The sequence below is a fragment of the Gossypium raimondii genome, chromosome 13, assembly GCF_025698545.1.
Source record: "Gossypium raimondii isolate GPD5lz chromosome 13, ASM2569854v1, whole genome shotgun sequence".
Taxonomy (NCBI): domain Eukaryota; kingdom Viridiplantae; phylum Streptophyta; class Magnoliopsida; order Malvales; family Malvaceae; genus Gossypium; species Gossypium raimondii.
Window position 1 is genome coordinate 24,625,457 of NC_068577.1, and position 21,202 is coordinate 24,646,658.

At 32.4% G+C, this 21,202-nt stretch overlaps 1 protein-coding gene across 1 annotated transcript; it reads left to right on the plus strand.

The window, feature by feature from the left end:
* The first annotated feature begins 1,191 nt into the window (after positions 1 to 1,191).
* LOC105785362 (hypothetical protein) lies at positions 1,192 to 3,207 on the plus strand. Its single transcript, XM_012611434.2, has 3 exons — positions 1,192 to 1,454; positions 1,541 to 1,867; positions 2,794 to 3,207. Exons 1-3 carry the CDS (start codon positions 1,391 to 1,393, stop codon positions 3,093 to 3,095), a joined length of 693 nt encoding a protein of 230 aa, XP_012466888.1. The 5' UTR covers positions 1,192 to 1,390; the 3' UTR covers positions 3,096 to 3,207.
* Positions 3,208 to 21,202: the final 17,995 nt, after the last annotated feature.

A 21,202-nucleotide genomic window follows, 5' to 3' on the forward strand; every position in this document is an offset into this window, starting at 1 on the left:
TCAAATTAAAATATAAATATTAAATCTCAAATAATATAAAGACTAAAATTGAAAATTTACTATTATATATAATCTCAGGAAAAAGGTGACACGTGTCTGATAAATAAGCCTTTGGACCTTCTTTTAATCTATAGTATATAGATTTATATAAACTATTAACGGGAACAAATTATGTCAAATCAAAGTAAAAAAAAAAGAAATTACAAATTTTAATGTAGTAGAAGGACTAAACCTAGAATTAGACGATTTTAATTTTATGAACTTTCCTTTCACGTTCACTGTCAACACAGCAGTGCAAAGATGAAAGATGGCGAACCAGCAAAGGCTCTCGATGTGAATAAGGGAACCAACTGCTTCAAAGAAAAACAAATATAGGTGACTTGGAGCTCAATTAAAAAGGAGGTTGACCCATCAAATCAATATAATCTCCAACTTCAATGAGAAACCAGCTCCTTCCTCTTCGCCTTCGGCTCCACAATTCGAGCTGCCAAATGGCAATCTAATTCTCTAACACCATTTAACACCAAACTTGATCCTTTCTTATGTCTTTTGTTTTTGTCCAAATGAAAATTGTCCCAACAATTACCAAAATTAGGCATGGAGCCAATGGAGAAAACTGATTAGCCTAAGCCTAGCCTCTGTAGCTGAGCCAAGTTGTTTAACCATTAAAAAGCTCTATGTTCTATAAAGGAAACTTAAGCATGCAGACAAGCAAACACGTCTTAGCAAAGTATTCGAACAAGGAAACCACGTATCATCTATCAATAAAATTGACTCTTGAACTAAACGAAAGCAAACAAAAGGAACGTGAAAACGAAAATTAGAACTAAAGAGCTGAGAAATCCAAAGGAGAGACTGGTAATAGGCCAAATGCGTCTTCAAAGGCAAACTAGAGGCTAAACAAAGCCGGTGTTCAGGGGCGGATTGAGGGGGCCTCTAAAATAAAACTTTTTTTCTTTAGGTCTATTATAATTTATAAAGTTTTAAATTAATATAATAAAAAGTATACTTTTGTCTTCTAAAATGATAAAAATTTAATTTGATTCTCTAAAAACTATAAAGATATAGGCTATTAAAATGGTGAAATTGTATTTTACTATTATAAAAATATATAATTTAATTCTAACCCCAAAAAAAATTTCTAACTTCACTTTTACCCCTAAATCATATTTTTCTGGATCCGCCAATATCGATGTTTCCTTCTATATATAGAAAATAAACATACCATTTTTTGTTTCACACTTTTCACATTTCTTCTTCTTTTATATATATCACACCTCTTTTTATTAGTCCCTCACAAAAACAATACAAAACGCTCTATTTCGAACATCTTCCGACTAAAATTTCAAAGAAATCAGCCTACAAAACTAGCTTCATCACCTATTTAATTATGCCTTGTTTCAAAATCCCCTTGTTTCTCTTCCTTTCTTCTCTCTTCCTCCATGCTTCTCTAGGTGTGCAAATGAAAACATCTCTTGTTTTTATTTATATAGTTTCATGCATCAAACGTGTCTTTTAACATTCATGTAAATTTATGCAGCTGAAATTATTTGCGAAGATTTGCCCAACGATGTTTGCGCGTTTGCAATAGCATCTTCGGGGAAGAGATGTTTGTTGGAAACGGCGCTGGAGAAAAATGAAAAGGAGGAGTACCAATGCCGGACATCAGAGGTGATGGTGGAGAGAATGGCGGAGTATATCGAGAACGACGACTGTGTGCGGGCTTGTGGGGTTGACAGAAACTCAATTGGCATTTCATCCGATTCCCTTCTTGAGCCACAATTCACTTCCAAGCTTTGCGCCCCTGCTTGCTGCCACAACTGCCCCAACATTGTCGACCTTTTCTTCAATTTGGCCGCGGGTGAAGGTAATGAATTTGCCACCTTTTCATTCTTCCATTTAATAAATCAATAATTATAAAGTAGGAACTAAGATAGATTTTTAAAACTGGATAAGTGATTAAGTCGGTGAGATCACCGGTTCTTAATTTGATCTATTTTATTGTGTCAATTGGATCTTTGATTTTGTTAAATAAATATTAAAATTTATAAAAATAAAAAAATAGTTCAACTAAATTTTATCTTCTCCCGATAATGTAATTTGAATCCAACATTTTTCGGTGAATACATATTTTAAAATTAATGTTTAAAACTTGGTTAAAATATATTATAAATGTCTTTGTGTGGTGAGATGCCAATTAACTTTTACATTAGAATTAGACATAAGTTTACATTTTTGTTAATTTGATCATTGTTCTCTTTAAAATTAACTTTGGTCATTGACATTTTAAAAAAAAGTCAGTTCGCTTTTTTAATAGAACTCTTGACTAAAACATTAATTTTTAATAATATTGACATAGCAACTTACGTAGTAGTCCATATGTAATTCATGCTTGACATAACTGTATTAAAAATACACATGGATAAAGATTATTAAAAAAATCTGTGCAACTTGTCATATTTAAAAATTTCATCAAAGTTTTTTTAAAAAAAGCATAAAATACAAGTGGATTGTCATGCTATTTGTTATATTAAAATTTAATGTTTTAATCAGTATTTTTATTAAAAATAATCATTTGACTTCTTTTTAAAGGTTGATGGTCAAATTCGATTATTTGTAAAAAGTTAATGGTAAAATTTAGTTAAATAATAATGATTAAATTAGGACATTAGAATTAAATACAACCAACTTATCTTGTGATTCAATGAAATCTGCGGGTTCCTCCAAGAGTCCAAGCTAAGTGTTAAATGAGGAATAAAAACTAATGATATATTATCCAATGCTTGGTTGCAGGAGTATTTTTACCAGATTTGTGTGAGGCTCAACGCATCAACCCAAGACGTTCAATGGTGGAGTTGATGTCTAGCTCTGGGGCAGCCCTTGGCCCTATTTCTAGTGAAGCTTCAGCTTTAGCTCCAAGCCCAACTCCTCCTATTACTAGTGAAGTTCCTGATTCAAATGAAGCTTTAGCTTCAATCTTAAGCCCATCTTCTATTTCTAGTGAAGCTTCAACTCCAGGCCCAGGCCTAGCACCTATTTCTAGTGAAGCTTCATCTTCAACTTCGTCTCCAGGCCCAACTCCTCTTCTAGGATGATCAAATTCGTTTGTCATTTTTGTTATTATTTGATAATTGGTTTCATCATACTTATTTTGATTCGAGATGTAAATTGATTTGAGGAATAAATACGGAGTATGGGGTTTGTTTTTTTGAGTGGAGTTTTAGCATACAGGGCAACTGATTTTTCCTTTCGGTCTTTTTTTCAAACAAACACAGAAATTGTTTTCGATTTCATTCATTATAAATTAAAACAACTATTCCGGGTATCCAAAGATTTTCTTTGCCTCACTCTCATTTTGTCTTGGTTTTGGTTAGAATTTGGTAACCAATAAGATTAAAAATGGAGGAAGATTGATACGGAATTTGGAAGCGGATCATAAAGTTTGTTAAAGTCGCGGATTTGAATTAGGGCTTTAGACGTTGGGAAAAAAACTTGGATTTTGATACAACTTGAAACACAATCAAATCCAAGTTATATAAAATAATTAAAATAAATAACTAAAATAATTAAAATAGAATAATAAATCTACGATTAGAACAATAAGGAAGAAAATAAAAAAGATAGATGGAAAGATAGAATGTGATATATAGAAGTCCTAAGAAGCCTTGAAAACACGAAGAATCCACAACCCCCTTCAAGCGACTCTAATTTCCCTTCAAACACAGACACTTGGTAAGAAAAAATTTGAATATGATCCCCACAATCTGAAAAGATTGTTAAAACTGTTCTAGAAGAAAACTCAAGAGAAATTCTTGAAAGAAAAACTCAGAGAATTTATTAACTCAAAAGAGAAGTTGAATAATAATGAATTGTATCATTAGTGTACAATTCAAATGTCTATATATAGGCTAGCAAAATAAATATAAATAAAACTCTTACGTATACTAGAACTCTAATTAATCTAAATAAGAAGTAGTTTTAAACTAAACTTTCTTGTTGACATAAAACTCCTAAATAACTTAAACTACTTAATAATTATTAAAAATTTGGAATAATAAAATAATAAAATAATAAGAGCTGATAAATACAACATTGGACTCATATATAATAAAAATTAAGCCCCAAACTCGAACCCAATATGATTTAAACTCGAATTAAAAGCCCGGAACTCGTAATTTCTGTCATAATCCTGTCCAGAAATTCTGCTTGCATAGTCTTCACTAAAACTGTCATAACTTGAGCTCCCAAACTCAAAATCGAGTGATTTAAAGCGTGTTTTGAAGATAAGAGATAGATCTTCAAACTCCATGGGACATCTCAACCTAGAAATGTCAGTATCTAATCCAAAAAGTCATCGCAAGTCTACTGATTTCCCAAGCTTGAAAATTGGCAGCTTCAGTGAATGGAATTTAATAAATTTCACCCAATTTGTGCATGTATCATCCCCCTTTTCCTCGAAAAGATTTGTCCTCAGATATTGTAATTGATTGAATCTTAGTTTGATTTGCTTGGCCTTTTATATTATTGTTGGGCCTTGAGGTAATGTGAGCCCATCATATCCATGGGTCTGAAATCGGGCCCTGAGACTTACATCATTCCCCCTTTCTTAAGAGTATTCGTCCCCAAATCTTTAGCTGCACAAAAAGAAAAAGGATTAGAAAAAATAACAATAAAATGAAAAAAATACTTACCTAAACTTTCTTGTGCACCAAAACTATCTCCAGGATCAAAGATATGATTTTAATCTCCCAAATGAGTATGGATCAAGTTTCTCTCTTTCAAAAATAAACCATCAACACTAAACAAAGAAATATTAGGCACATGAGTGTTTAAGTAAAAAATAATCTGTAATTTTCTTTGAATATACATGGTAATCCATAAGAATTTCCAAGGATGAGTTAAGAATTTCACATAATTATAAAAATAAAAATGTTAAGATTATGTAAAATTCATCGTTAAAGGTCAAGATAGAAAATTTTGTTACAAAGTAAAATATATAAAATGCTTTAATAAACCTATCTAGTGCAACAAAATTACTATTTTTAATCTTTACAAATCTAGATAAACCCATAAAATCAATTGAACTTTCAGACAAAGGTTTAATGAAATTTGACCAACGAGAAAGCATGTTGTAAGGAAAAACAAAATTAGTAGCATAGTTATCAAAAACATTTATTGTATGCCTTCTTAAATCAATTTCTACTGTTTCCTTACCTTTCTTACCTTGTAGCACTTGTGGAGAATTATTAATGTTCAACTTACATCTCTCCCACAAGTAAAAGTGTCGATCGATGGTAGAGTAATGTAATTGGAAGTCCGTCAATAGATCCTTAAAATTCTATAGCAATGAAACACCACTAAACAAATTCGAGTTATGGTTAGTTAAAACTTTCTCACTTTTGCATGAATATTGTCTTGTTTTTCATTTTCTTTTCCTACTTGAGATCTCTCCAAATTTACCTCATATGTATTTTCACTCACCAAAAGTGGATCATCAAGTAGACTTTTAATACTCAAGGTCTCTTTTCTCTCTGCCTTTTCAATTTTTTTCCTCACTTCCCATATCTCCCTCACAAGTATTATGAATATTCAATTCAGTATAATATATCTCAGTAGGCGAACATGACGTTTCTATCTCATCTAACTCCATAAATTCAAGGAAAAATTCTCACTATCATCTTATTTTTTATCAACAAAATCTCATGTTGGCATAATCACGACTATAGTGCCCACACCCTTCGCACGTAAAACATTCAATGTCACGAGCTCTTTGTTGTTTTGGTGAAAAATTATAGAAGTGGGTTGCTTAAAAGATGTAGAAGAATGCTTTATAGGAGCCCTCATTTTCCACTCAAAAGGTTTAGTCTCATCACATTTTGGCAGCAACTTATTAGTAGCATAAGGAGGTTTCGAATTCTTGAAAGTAGAATTAGCCAGTACCTCTAATATTGTGATGCACCAACTAAACGAGACTGGCATTGTTAAAATTGCTGCTCAATCTCAATTGCCTTGTGTAATCCCTTTGCAAGATCAATGTAGGTTTGAAGATCAAGAGCATTGGCTATCGAAACGTTCAAGCCATCTACAAACCACACCATGGTAGTCTCTTCATCTTCTCACACATTTGCTCTTTGCACAGGTATCTCAATCTCCTTAAAGTACTTATCAACAGATCGATTACCTTGAATAAGGCATTGAAATTTCGTTTTAACCTCCATGTAGTAATAAGAAGGAACATAATGCTTTCACATCACTTGCTTCAACTCGTCTCATGTTTCAATTACCCTTTCGCGGTTTATTTGATAATTAATTCCAAGTTGAATCCACCAACTCCATACATAATCTGAAAATCCATGGGTCACCAATGAAACTTTCTTCTCTTCCCGACATTTATAGTAACCAAACATAAGTTCAATTTTTGATTCCCACTCACAATATGCTTTGGGGTTATACTTCCCTCGGAATGGTGGAATGGTGGAATGTTGAATTTTGGTTTACTTAAAAAATGTTGCCACCCACAGTAATTATTAACCAAAGTCTCATCATTTGCACGAGAGACACGTTGAGCATTATTTGTACGAAGACTGGGTTGATCAAATTTATCTCTCCAATTACGAGTTCGATGCTCAATTTTGGTACTTAGACATTCCAATTTGCTGATCGTGTCTAGAATAGTTTCACGTTGCTAATCTTGAGCATTTCAATCCTCTTGATCCCTTTGCAACTTCCCAACCATAGTAGTGCAAATCATTATGTAAGCCTAAAAACAACACAACACTCAAGAAAAGAAAAATTAAGCAAACCTCACTGTTATGCACTCAAAAATAAAAATAAAATTCTCAATGAGATAAGAATTAATTTTGTGAGCATTTTAAAAGCATTTATATCAACAAATCAGAATGTATTAGAATCAAGCTAGCAAAGCAAACCTAGTGACACTAGCAATCCAAAATCGGCTAGACACAAAAGAATTGTGTTGCACGGAGGTAGGAATGTGCGACGTGCTTTAACCTACTAACACAAAAAACAATAAAGTGTTAGAATGCGTAAAGAAACAATAAAAATAAAAATAAAGGAAAACCTAAGGCTAAGAGTCAATGAAAATTAATGAAACTTGAAAACCCGAAAAATTGCGAAGCAACTTGGAAAACTTCATTCGTGGTGTTACCAATTTCCAAAAATCACGAAATTTAAATTAGAGCCTTCTCAAATAATCTAGATCTAGTCTAGAAAGTTTCGACACAAAATTCAACCCACAAAATATTTTTTTCTTTTTTTCGTATTTTTTCTGTACTTGTTCGATCACTTTTTTTTGTGGGAAATACTTTCTTTATACTCTAAAATAGTGTTAAGAAACAATATGCAAAATTTTAGATTGTTTGAAAAATGTTTACCCACTAAAAAAGATTTTTTTCTGAAAACTGTCTTGGTAAAAAAAATTTGTTTTGAAGTTGTTTGCTAGAAATCAATTTTATAAGAACACAAAGAACACCTAAAACTCCCAAATCTGATACCAAATGATATGAAATAATATGGATGAATGTGGAAGTCAATCGTAGTTTGTTCAAGTCGCAGATTTGACTTAGGGCTCTAGATGTCAGGAAAGAAACTTGGATTTTGACATAACCTGAAACGCAATCAAATCCAAGTTAGATAAAATAATTAAAACAAATAACTAAGATAATTAAAATAGAATAATAATTCTACAATTAGAACAGTAAGGAAGAAAATAAAGAAGATAGATGGAAAGATAGAACATGGTATGTAGAAGTCTTAAGAAGCCTTGGAAACACGAAGAATCCACAAGCCTCTTCAAGCGGCTCTAATTTCCCCCTCAAAGACAGACACTTGGTAAGAAAAATTTTGAAGATGATCCCCACAATCTAGAAAGATTCTTAAACTTTTCTAGAAGAAAACTCAAGAGAAATTCTTGAAAGAAAAACTCAAAGAGAATTTATTAATTCAAAAGAGAAGTTGAATAATAATGAATTGTATCATTTGTGTACAATCCAAAGGCCTATATATAGACTAGCTAAATAAATCTAAATAAAAATCTTAAGTATACTAGAACTCTAATTAATCTAAGCAAGAAGTAGCTTTAAATTAAAATTTCTTGTTGGCAGAAAACTTCTAAATAACTTAAACTATTTAATAATTACTAAAAATTTAGAATAATAAAATAGTAAAACAATAAGAGTTGATAAATACAATATTGGGCTCATATATAATAAAAATTAAGCCCAAAACTCGAACCCAATATAATTTAAACTCGAATTAAAAGCCCAAAACTCGTAATTTCTGTCATAATCCCGTCCAGAATTTCTACTCGCACAGTCTTCATTAAAATAATCATAACTTGAGCTCCCGAACTCAAAATTGAGTAATTCAAAGTACGTTTCAAAGATAAGAGAGATCTTCGAATTCCATGAAGACATATAAACTTAGAAATGCCAAGATCCGATCCAAAAAGTCATCGCAAGTATGCTGATTACCCAAGCTTGAAAATTGGTAGCTTCGGTGAATCAAATTTAATAAATTTCACTCCATCCATGGATGTATCAAAGATGATGACTTTACAATAGAATAATAGCTGAAAGTTGGGATGGAGATCCTTTAGTGGGGAATTTTAGGAGATTAGGAAGAAAGAGTGACTACATTGTGTGTATGAGCTATTACAAGTTCCTTTTATACTGAAGGGAAAGCTTAGCTACAAGTACCTGAGGCCACTGACACAAAAGTTTGATTTGATACTCTTAATGGTGACGATGATGTTACATCCTTGGATAAGATGTTTTGGGACGAATGACAAAAAATTACCCTAAGCCTCAACGTGGTCCTCATTTAATCCTAGTGGAGATGCTTAGTCCCAACGTCTGCCATGTTAAGGTTCACAAACTAACTCAAGGTCTACTAGTTAATAAGTCAACTATGCATGATCCATTGTGTTAGTGGCTCTGTCGAGAGATATGTGTCAAGTTTTCAATGGGCCCACTGTGAGATCTACAAGGTCCGCTATATAGGGTATAACAATTGCCCCCAGGTAAGAAAAGGTTATAAACTGACTTTTGTGAGCTTGTTGGGGAAGTTAGCACTATAGGTGTGAAGGTTTGGATAATTGATTTGAAGCTGACTCGACTTGCGCATGCGTGTTAAAAATAATGAATTTATTGAATCATTTAAAGAGTGGGTTTTAACTACAAGCGTAAAGTGTTAGCTGTATTATTTATAGTTCTGATAGAAAACAAAGTATTCCAAAGGGTCGAACCCAAAAGGAATAGGCAATCGAACAATAACTAGCATACACAATAGAGTCTAAGTGGCTACTAATATGATTTTATAGTACGACAATTCATAACAAGATGAGTTTGCAAGAAATTTAAATATTCTACTCTATGGACTAAATTGTAAGAACTATAAAACTAGAGGGACTATCTAGCAAATAACTAATAGGGGTTGGTTGACTTCAATGTGGTTTACAAAATCTCAAACTAGGGGCAAAAATCGTGTAACCAAGTGGCTTCAATTTATCTTTTGATATTAATTTTACCGACTTAGACGAATTAGGTTCGGTTTATCTTCCAATCTTGTCGGTTAATCTGAGACTAATGAACGGGTGCGCGACAAGATTACTTTTTGGTCTCACTTTATCTTAATATTCCCTTAGAGACATCACTACCTAAGTTCTTAGTTCTATTCAAATTAGTCCAATTTGTTACGATTTAGTCCTTTGTCCAAGGTGTTTTAGTTTATCCACATATCCATCAACCAACCTCCTTAAAGTTTTAGGTACACAGCTCAAAGTAAAGAAAATAGACAGAACAATGGAAAACAAGGCAGAAATGAAAGTAAGGCTTGAGAAAAATATTAAAGTTGAGATTTTTATGCAAGAAAACTTAAATAGTATGAGACCAAAAGCATTTAACAAGAAAATCTAAAGTAAGAAACATAAAAGAAACAAGCTTTAATAGATTTAAAGTAAAATAAATTGAAATACATTAAACTAAAGCTTAAATAGTCTTGAAAGCAAGGTATAGAGACTGGAAATGTAAATAAACCTTAGCTATAGTAATAACTAACTTCACTATCACTAATAACAACAAGAACAATAAGTAAATATAGAAAAATAAACTCTAATCTAAGGTAAAAGAAGAGAAAAATAAAAACCTTAGAAAAATACAGAGAAAAGTTAAAGAAAACCTGGAGAAAACTAAACTTAAAATGGATAAAGGCATGGTCATAGTGAGTTCACTAAGTATTCTTGTACTTACAATGTTTGTTATTGCTTTCAAGGTCTATTGAGAAGAGGTTTTGCCTGGAGAGACAACGCTAGGAGTACGCCAAGTTGGTGGCGGAATGGGCTATTATGCATACGGTGGACTTGTGGCATAGTCTGAAATACACCTTTTAAGTTTGTTTTAAAATAATTTCTAACTGGTAACGATCTATATCAAATCTGAAGTTATAAGTTATTTATCATATATTTTATTTTAAATTTTCAAATGTTAAGTGTTTCTTTTGGAACTTCAAATAACTGTTTTTAAATAAATGAGAAATTGCAAACTGTTTTGTTAAATGTTTTGTATTGTTTAGTAACACCTGAGATCCAAACCCAATGAATCGGTTCAAATTGAGGGAATTAGAATTTTGGTATCAGAGCTCGATTCAATGAATTCTTGGACAGATTATGTGTAACAGCCCGATTTTAGATCTAGTCAGAATAGTGGTTTCAGGACCACAAATTTGATAAGGAAAAATTTATTTTTTATTATATTTTTACGGTCTATAATTTCATAGAATGATTTCATAAAAATTTCGTTCAAAAATTTTGACGTTTGGGCACTCGATTTAGCCAAAAGAACTAAATTGTAAAAAGTGCAAAAGTTGAGTTCTAGAAGCTAGAGGTGTTAAATTGCTATGAAATTTTAAGTTGGAGGTCCTTAAATGGTAATTAGACCATTGGTTAACTTGTTGGACAAAAATGGACAAGAGATAAGTGAAATAGGATTTTTTTTAAGTTGGGGGCATTTTGGTTATTTAGTAATTAAAAGAATTAAAAAGGCCAAAATAGCCAAAAATTTGTCCATCTTCAAGCTAAGGCCGAATTTAGCAAGGGGAGAAGCCATATTTAGGGTTTTCAAGCTTCCAAGCTCCATGGTAAGTGATTCTAAGCCCCGTTTTTAATGTTTTTTACGTTTTTGGAGTCTCGATAACTTGTTTTAGCTATTTCTAGCAATAATTTAACCTAGGGTTTATATTTGGAAAAATAACCATAGGTGAAATGTGTTTATTTTGATGTTTATTTTGATGTTTATTTGGAAAAAAGAACTTTTTCTAAGCGATTTTAAGTGAAAACGAGTAAAATGACATAATCGGTAAAAATACCTAATGTTCATAAGTAAGTGTTAGAGTGGGAATTTGATGTTCCCATAGAAGGGAAAAATGTTCAGCATGTCATAAAACATAAGTATAAGAGATGAAGTTTAATTTCCGCGATTTGGGCAAAAGTGTAAATATGCAAAAGTATAGGGGCAAAATTGTAATTTTGCTAAAGTTTGAGTTAAGGACTGTTTTGATGAATGTTCATGTTAAATAAGTTAAATGTGTTATTATAGTTCAAGAAAGAAGTGGAATTGACCTTTATCGGAGAAAAGAAAAGATTAAAGACTAAATTGCTAAATTTCTATATTGTTGTACGAAAGTAAGTTTGTATGTAATTAATGCATTGTTTTAATGTTATTCAGTATATTGTTGAGATTTGAGTGAATATATATTAAATATTTATGTAGATTATAAAAAAAAGTGGTTAAGTTTGAGATAGGAGGTAAAATGTTAAAAAAATAAGGTTTCCGATTGAACACTCAGAATACATTGGAATACATTGGATAAAAAGGGGTCGCTAAGTGCAGATTCCCCGAGGGGTTGCTAAGTGTTGATTCCACCGTATATTTGATTGTGAAAGGGGTTGCTATGTGTTGATTCCCCGTATCACTGAATATAAAGGTGGTTGCTAAGTGCTGATTCCACCGTATCTTTGATTGTGAAAGGGGTTGCTATGTGCTAATTCCCCGTATCACTAAATTTAAGGTGGTTACTAAGTGCTGAATCCACCGAGTAATGGATAATATTCCGAGTGTTCAACAGGGAAATTGGAAAAGTGAATGTACATATGAAATGGACAAGATTATGTGAGGAATATTGGGTTTGATACTTAATCGACCCATGTATAAGATGGTATGAAATATCAAAACTATAAAAGAGTAAATTTAGAAATAAAATAGTTTTGAACAACAACAGTTGTGGAACTTTGAAAAATCACCATAAATGGTGGAAATTGAATTAGAGGCTAAATAATATATGAAATTGAAGTTGAATGAGTCTATTGTCATACGAAAGAAATAGAGCAAGCAAAAGAGTTATATATTTTGAAATATTTGAATTTTAGTGAGACAGGGTTGAATTGATTTCGAAATCTCCTGTTCCAACTTTGGAAAATCACCAAAAAATTGTACAAAAATAATTATGGCTTGTATTATACATGCTTGAACTTCTCAACAAGTCTATTTTCAAGGGGAACAAACAAGAACATCGTTTGAATTCTATACAAACAGTTAAGTAAATTTTAGTGAAGAGGGGCAGAGCTATTGAGCAGTGAAACAGGGGAAGTTTAAAGAATAAACTGTACTAATTGGCTAAACCAAAAGTTCTAAAAATTTTATGGTAAGAAGATATGTGAGTCTAGTTTCGGGGAAAATTAACGGAACTTAATTTGGAGCTCTGTAGCTCTAGATAAAAATAATTTAGTTACTATAACCCGACTAGACAACTTAAAATTTAAATATAAGTGGATACTGAAATTATGTATAATGCTATTTAAGCATGTTATATACATAAAGAATGTGGTATGGAGAGGAGGAGGAGGACAATATATGAATGGATTGTGTATAAATGGTCATATGCCCGATTATAATCGGTAAATGTTAAATTGAATGGTAAATACGTGTTGGTACTGAAGTAGCTATTGCGATATTGAAAAGCAAATGATCAAATATTTAAGAAATTTAGTCATGATATATATATGTGTGATAATAATGATGTATGGATGATTATATTATTGAGTTGCATTGATTAATTCGGTTTAGGTGATGGAAATGTCAAGAACATTTGTCTTTGATATGTGATGATCATGTAATGCCATGAAAATTTGTTTAATTGTGTGGTTTAAAATGTATCTATATTTTGTTATATAACTTATTTTGTAATCTATTTGACAAATGATAAAAATTAATTCGGTTACTATGTGAGGTGAATTATGATTTGTGAAGCATATCTATATTTGGCAATAATGGATAAAATACATTTATGTCACGGGTGAATGGTTAAACACTTGGGTTAGTATAAAGTGTATATTTAGTAAGGTTTGTTGGAAAAGAAATAACAGGTTTTGGTTTATATCGAATAGAAAAAATTTGTACTATCTTTGTGGCTAATTTTGTTAGCTGTATGGGAGATGAATGGTTAGTGTATGTATGTGACAATTAGCTTACCAGATAGTGAACTATTGATATACTACAATAGTTAAAAAGGAAAATTTGACGATATGAGAATATGTAATGATACGGATCAATTCAGGTACTCAGGACGAATTCAACAAGTAAGTGAAAATTTATAAATTCATACGACGAGGAAGTGAAAGATTGTGAGTATATTTATCCAAATAAACCCTAATTAACAACCCAAGAATAACAATTGGAAATTTTTAATTTGGATAAAATTTTATAACTCGGATTAATATGTCTATAAGTGTATTTATTCTGGTAATGCCTCTTACCCTATTCCAGCGTTGATACGGGTAAGAGGTGTTACAATGTGACATCACCAGATTCGGCCCTAACATTTAGGCCAGGTTTGGGGTGTTACATTTAGTGGTATCAGAGCTACGGTTTAGTCGGTTCTAGGACGAAACGTAGCATATGTGAGTCTAGCTATACATGCCATGTTATTACTCGTGATGATGTGATATCTCCGGGCTCTAACGAAATTGTTTTGTTAAGACAGAGATGATTTTCAATCGAGCTATTTTCGATAATGCTGAAAATGATATTGAGATGAATGAAATATGCTCACGTTATGTTAGAACTTGGAAAGGTAAGAATAAAAATTCGTGATATGTACGTTTTCATGTATGACAAGAGATGATCATAAGTTAAAAAAAAGTTTATGTTGTGATAAGCTCATCCAAGTATGTTGGTGATTATATGATGCTATGTGCTCAACATATTTGATTAAGTGAATATGAGAAGCGAATTTACTTAAATAGATGGAATGTTTGTTTATGTACATCTGCTTGAATAAGTGAAATCAGTACATTCATATGATAGAATCTTATGTTTAATTGTTAAATTAAAGATAATAAGATATTTTGTTTTATGTCTTTACTATTAAACCATGAATATTATAATAGCATGAAAATTGAATTGGAAGATTAAATTGAGTAGAACGCAAGAATGAGTACTTTCGTTCAGTGATATGTAAGGAATCGACAAAAAAGACCATGGTTGGACCATGACAACATATGATATGTGATTTCTGTATAAGACCATATATGGGATATGCCATTGGTGTGATATGTGCTACTGTGTAAGACCATATCTGGGCTATGGCATCAATATGTAAATATGTGTAAGACCATAGTTGGACTATGGCATAGAGAAAATGAAGTACTCAATTCTGTAAGACGTTCTCTAATTGAATAAATGTCGGTAAGTAAAATGGAAGCTAAGTATTGGAATTTAATTAGATATTAATATTGAGCTCGAGTAAGTAAATTCATTGTGTGAAATTGTGGATGACAGAAAATATTCATAATACATAGATGTGTTAATTTGCTTGGAATGAATTATGTGGTTATGGTGGTATTACATTGATGATGAATGCAAAGTCATATATATATGTATTTATGAGAGCAAGTTAAAAACTTTATGACCTCAACATCACCCCCTCATTAGTATTGTTTTATGACGAAAATTGTCTTGATAAGACAGATATGTTTTTCAACTGAGTTAAATTTGACAACACTTAAATGTTTGAGTGAAAATGTATTGATTATGAGTTGAAACTCATAAAGGTATAGATCAAAGAATATAAAATTTTGTTATTGATAAATGTTATAATTATACGAGCATATGAGTTATGATATTTGGATTATGATGCTATATAGAAATTTTGATTATGAATTAGTGATTTGAGTCGGCATATGAATTATGTGTTGAGAACAAAAGTGATTAAAAGCAAATGTTTATTAAATGCTTTGAGAATGTGAAATTAGTAATGACTTGACTATCTGTGATAGTATGTGTTATGCGCATTTATGTGTAAGATAAATTTGAGGCTTTACTACACTCACCTCCCATATCAGTAAAATGTTACAATAAAATTTGTGAGATTTTGGTTGAATAAGCTGACGAGTGTAGTGTTATAGAAATTTGTGTACGGGAGATTAATAATGTGGTCGAAAAAGTGAATGAATTAGCAAATGAAGACAATATAAAAAGAGAGAAATGTGAAGAAAAAAATTAACCGGAAGTTACTGTCACAAAAGAAGTTAAATCCGATTAAATAATTTATTCAGGTATGTTATTTGAAGAAAAAAATTAACCGGAAGTTTTTTTTGGATCGATTTCTGTTTGTAAAGAGATAATGTGAAAATTCTGATGACAAAATTAGACAATTGAGTAATGTTTGTATTATAATAATAGCTGAGTATAGTAGCTATAATGGGTAATTACTATGAATCCTTTTAGACATTCTGTGTGTACAATTATCCTCAGAAGTAAATGTGACTGTTTAGTTTCAAAAAGAATTCTTATTGTATAAGAACATTAGCTAAACATATTAATAGATGAAAGAATTATTGGTTTGTTTGGGTTATGTTCGACATTGTCATGTCTTTTTCTGGTATTTATTCCCTTGTGTGAATATGAAAATTGACGGTAAAGTCTGAGTGAGGCTAATATTTTATTTCTACTGGCTATTGTTCTGTTGAATATACGTGAAGATTATATTGCTTCTATTACTTTGGATTTTAATATCTATGAGAGACATCGAGAGACATTGATATTTTAGACATCTTTTGGGATATCATCGAAATTGATATCATTTTATATGATGGTTGTGGCTTATGTATAATGATATGTTTGGGTTATATGAGTTTGAATATATCTACTAGACCCGAAATAAACTTTGAGTGTATATATATAGATTAAGGTTTAATCTAGAAGAAGAATTTGTATTCTTGAAGACTTGATACGAATTATCTATCATAATGATTCTAATTGAGAAATATTGAGGTAAATTAAAGCTAATCTGATTGTTGAACACCTTTTAAATATTGTTCTAAGTCAATAGACTCTTTAGAATTTCCTACATCTTTTACTTCGGGTGAGTTATGGGTGAAGAAACCATCTGTATGTTTTCATTTTGACTAAAATTCTTCCTACACTTTACCCTCGGGATTATAAACATCAAAATTCAATGAATCAACAGAGGTATCTTTTAGAAAATTAGAGTCTACTTGACTGAAGCCCATTGGAAAAATGACCACTTGGGCATGAAGAACCATGTTAGACTTTAATTTTGGCAATGCCTTAGTTAAATTTTTTGTGGTGTCTTCTTGGCACTTTCTAAAGGCTTCATCACTGGACTGGTGTAGACTATCCAGTTTAGCCTTGTGGCGTAGTTCTTAAACATTGAGTTGCTCCTCTAATGATTTGACTCCTTCCTCTAATTGTTTATTTATTGATTGTGCTTCCACGAACATAAATTTCTAGGCTGAAACACAAGAATCCAACTGATTGATATTTTCTCTATTAATCTGACCAATTTGGTGTAGACTACTTATAATCTATCCACTGATCTAACTGTCTCCTCTAAATTGGCCAACCTGGCACTATAGAGAGCACTAATTTCTTGAAGGAAACTACTTCAGAGTCTATACTCCACAAAGAGGGCTTGTGAGGATTCTGCCATTAAGGAGAGATGAGAAAGTTCTGGTTTGGAGGAGAGGAAAGTACTTAAGACTTCTTTCATCTGATGTGGAATTGTGTTGTTCTGACCTTGAAAGATAGAGACTAGGGAAATAGAGGGGGCATGTATGCATACAGGTTACGCCAAGGAAAATAGTTTTTGGTCTCTACAAATGAGGTTGGTAGAAGTTGAGGATTGGCATGAACCTCTGGATGATTTACTGGTAAGGTCTCTGTTAGGGCTTCAGCCATTAGTGGATCAACATTTTGAGTTGGAGAGTCTGAAATTTGGGCGAACTCCACGAGAATTACAGAAGCTACAAGGAGTGCAGAAACTTCAGAAGAAGGGAGTTTTAAAGCTGGGAGTCCCTTTCTAAGCCTGCGTAGCTTAAGTTGTGGGTGTTCACTCTCATTTGATTCTTGAGTGTCCTCCATTATTCTATGCCTTTTTCGGTAATTCTTTGTTGATGGTTTATTTGAAGTGTTAGCGGTGCTTTTCTCCTTAGCACGTGCATCATGTAAAAGAGAATTGATGTCCATATTAGAAGCTTGATTGGGTGAAGTGTGAGAGTGTATCCTATGCTATGCACACGCCCAGATATCTGTTTTGCAATGGGGTTGGTAAGTCAATATCAAGCGAATCCAGGACTAAGAGTCTGGAAAACAGTTGAACATATACTCAAATATTTACAGAGAATGAGGAATTATATGATTATGTATTCTGGAGGAGATCTTACTACTATCGAATATACTGATTCTAACTTCCAAACATGTCAAGATTTGATGAAGTCGACATCCGGCTGTGTTTTTGCCCGAGACGGTAGGTTCATTGTGTGAATAAGTGTCGAGTACAGTTGCACTGCTAACTTCATTATGGACGGCTGAATATGAGGTATGAAAAAGTTATGGCATTATAATAGTATAGATATAGCTAAATCCAAGTTAACCACATAAGGGCAAAACACATAAGGGAGACGGTAGTGTTTGATGGAATTGTAGATGTAGTCAAAAATCATATATGAGGACAAAATTCAAGGGCATGTTTAGCCAAGACTCTTATAGCTAGAAAGCTTTTTGGGAAACATATAGAAGGGAACAAGAATGTGAAACATGACTGATCTACTTCACTAGGGCAAGTGGGAGACTGTTGGATCTAGGGCCTTAAGTGTAGTATTTTCATCAATATACACTTATAATTTTTCGAACAAAGTGGTTAATAAACAAATTCATTACGATTAATATACTTTGTATTATTTTCCTCAAATGGTTTTTGCACGGAAAGAAAATCGAAGAGAATGTTTCTAATTGGTTGTATTATGTTTAACTAATACTAAGTGGTATTATGTGGTCATATTGTAATATGAAAACAAAACTTCTATTAGTAGATGAACCTAAAACTATCCTTAGTCTAACCGAAAATGAGCAACTCAATTGAAAGACTAATATGTTGTCTATCAAGTCCAATAGGTGAGATGCCTTGTCTTAGGCATCAGAGCAGATAACTCCCAGATGATAGATAAATAAATGTGACTAACTGGACTGGCAATACATCGGACAAGACCAAGGCAGAATAGATCATGAATTTGTTTATGGATTTATTCACTTGTGATGTTCATAGTGTGGCATACCTAAATCTTGAGTGGATGACAGACTATGTATGTGTGACTCCTACACATTAATGTAAGTACAAGCCTGAGTTCAAATAGATAAGGAACCAAAAGCAGGTTCATTGGGTGTACGACTTCTGCAGTATGTAGCATCATTCATAACAGTGGAATTCATAGCCCAAAACATGGGTAAATGATATCCTCTCATTAGAATTACATGGTTGATCAAAAGTAAATGTGGCCACGGGTCGGTTATGTTTGTGACAGAGATGTGATCACTATTTGATTGTGATTGACCTTTCATGAAGGAAGATGTAATGGTTACCATGAGATTAGGAGAATAGATAGTATCCTAAAGAGATCAAGGGTATCCTATGAGGGTAACACACTTATGATAAGGTCATTGGACGAGCACTGAGTAGTTGCTTTCGTAATGGTATATCATTAAGGAGTGCTCAGTCACGATACTATTGTGGAATAACTTCATTACTAAATCATCTTATAATTAATAGGAAAAAAGTTAAAACTTAATTATAAACCATTTGAGCCCCAACCACATATGTCCAATTGGTCCCTGATTTGTTGCTTGATCTGGAGGAGATTCCCATCCATAAAGAGGAGGAGATACCCGAAGAGGTAGATGAACCCATGGAGTAGGAGGTCGAGTACAATGACCTACTGAGGAGATATCCAAATGAGTGCCTAATCCAGTAATCTCAATTTCGAGCACAACGAATGTACCGTTCCCGACATAGCTAGAAGGTAAGAAAAAGAGGGACGAGGTAGATTTCATAACTTTTGTTAATTTAATTAAATCCTTAAATTTCATTTTTTAAGTCTTGGAGCTTATTGATAAAACACCTAAATATGTCAAGTACTTAAAAGAAATAATGACACGACATAAGAAAATGAAAAAGAATGAGAAAATTAACATTGATGCATTGTGTTACCTTAATAGCTAAGAGAGTACCCCCAAAATTAAAAGATCTGGGTAGCTTCACGATTCCAATAGAGATAGGGGATTGGTATTTTAGTAAAGCCCTTTACGATTTAGAGGCTATCATAAACTTAATACCTCTATCGATCTTTAGGAAACTCAACCTTGAAGAATTAAAGAATACCTCAATAACACTATAATTAGCTGATAGATCATTGGTGCACCCAAAAGGTGTACTCGAGGATGTATTGATCAAGGTATGATTCATAATCCTCGTCGGCTTTGTAGTCCTCAACTTTGAGGAAGATTGAGAAATCCTCATTCTGTTGGGTAGGCCATTTCTGGCCACTTCTAAATTGACAATCGATCTTGAGTGAAATAAGCTTATTATAAAAATTGATGATGAGATAAAAATTTTCAATAGTGGTCGCGATTCCTAGTGGAATCATTAGGGGAAGAGTGTTATGCCTTATTCAATTTAACCCTTAAAAGCCTCGATCGAGGGTATCCTTTTAGTGGTGTTGGTGTAAGTAAGTGAATTACGGAAGAAAGAGACAAATGGAGAGATCCTAGAGGGAAATGAAGTGATTGGAAGGCCAACATTGGTCAAGAGCGACGAATGAAGTCGATGGTAAAGTTCAAGGACTTGTCAAACAAGTCCAGTAGCATGACAAAGATTTTTAACCATCGAACTTAATTAATTTGTAAATATTGTATATTAATTTGTTTTTACTTTTTTAGATTTAGGAATTAGGCTTGTTATTTTATGTTAGAACTAGAAGGAAATAGGTTTTCGAGAGCAAAAAATGAGCTAGATGTTAGTAGGGTGCAGGCATGGGCAAATCCAAGCCATGTCACATAACAAACCTAAGGTATAGTAAAGTATTAGTGAGTACAATTGCCCTAGTGAGACTAATGTGCAAGAATGAGTAATTTTTTTTTCTTTTTCTTCTCTTTTTCACTCACTTTGCTTTTCGATTTTCTCAAGAAATTCTCGCTCAGCTATTTTAGCCTTTTCAAACTTTTTCTTTTGATTAATTTTCAAATTTTCTATTTATGCACAAGTTTTTATGATTCTTATACTCACCATACTATGCTATCGCTTAAGCTCACTCTTATTTTTCTTTTATTTTTGGAAACCACCATATTGTATCTACCTAACCTCAATATCAATGCCAAACGTCTAAGTTCGTGCAAGGACGAAGAAAATTGGATTAAGAGATTATATTTTAAGGCTTAGGGCTGCCATTATGGTTAAGCAAGAAATAGGGATGTAGGCTCAAAAATTAGGGTACTCGAATTTTAAATTAGGTTACTAGAGATTATATTCAAGGCTTAGGGCTTCCATTGTGGTTAAACAACGCCTTAGGTCATCCCTAAGTGTCTCAATTCATGGATTACAATTTATTAACACACTAACACATGTTATTCAAACAAAAATAAATTCTTTCCATGTACCTATTAGTCACTTAGTGCACCTAACACACAATCACCTATTCAAACTGTAATAAAATGAACTAAATAGTGTAAAACTGAACAACCTAAAATCAATTGCAATCAAATTAAATTTACAATTAAAACATAAAATCCTATTTACTTGCTTCTAACCAATCACTTGTATTGCTATAAGCACGCAC

Excerpts from the sequence above, each read along its gene's own strand:
- LOC105785362 (XM_012611434.2), top strand. The coding sequence starts at position 1,391 with ATGCCTTGTTTCAAAATCCCCTTGTTTCTCTTCCTTTCTTCTCTCTTC. Across the intron at positions 1,455-1,540 it reads CTTCCTCCATGCTTCTCTAG|CTGAAATTATTTGCGAAGAT; the intron begins GTGTGCAAATGA and ends AAATTTATGCAG. Across the intron at positions 1,868-2,793 it reads CAATTTGGCCGCGGGTGAAG|GAGTATTTTTACCAGATTTG; the intron begins GTAATGAATTTG and ends GCTTGGTTGCAG.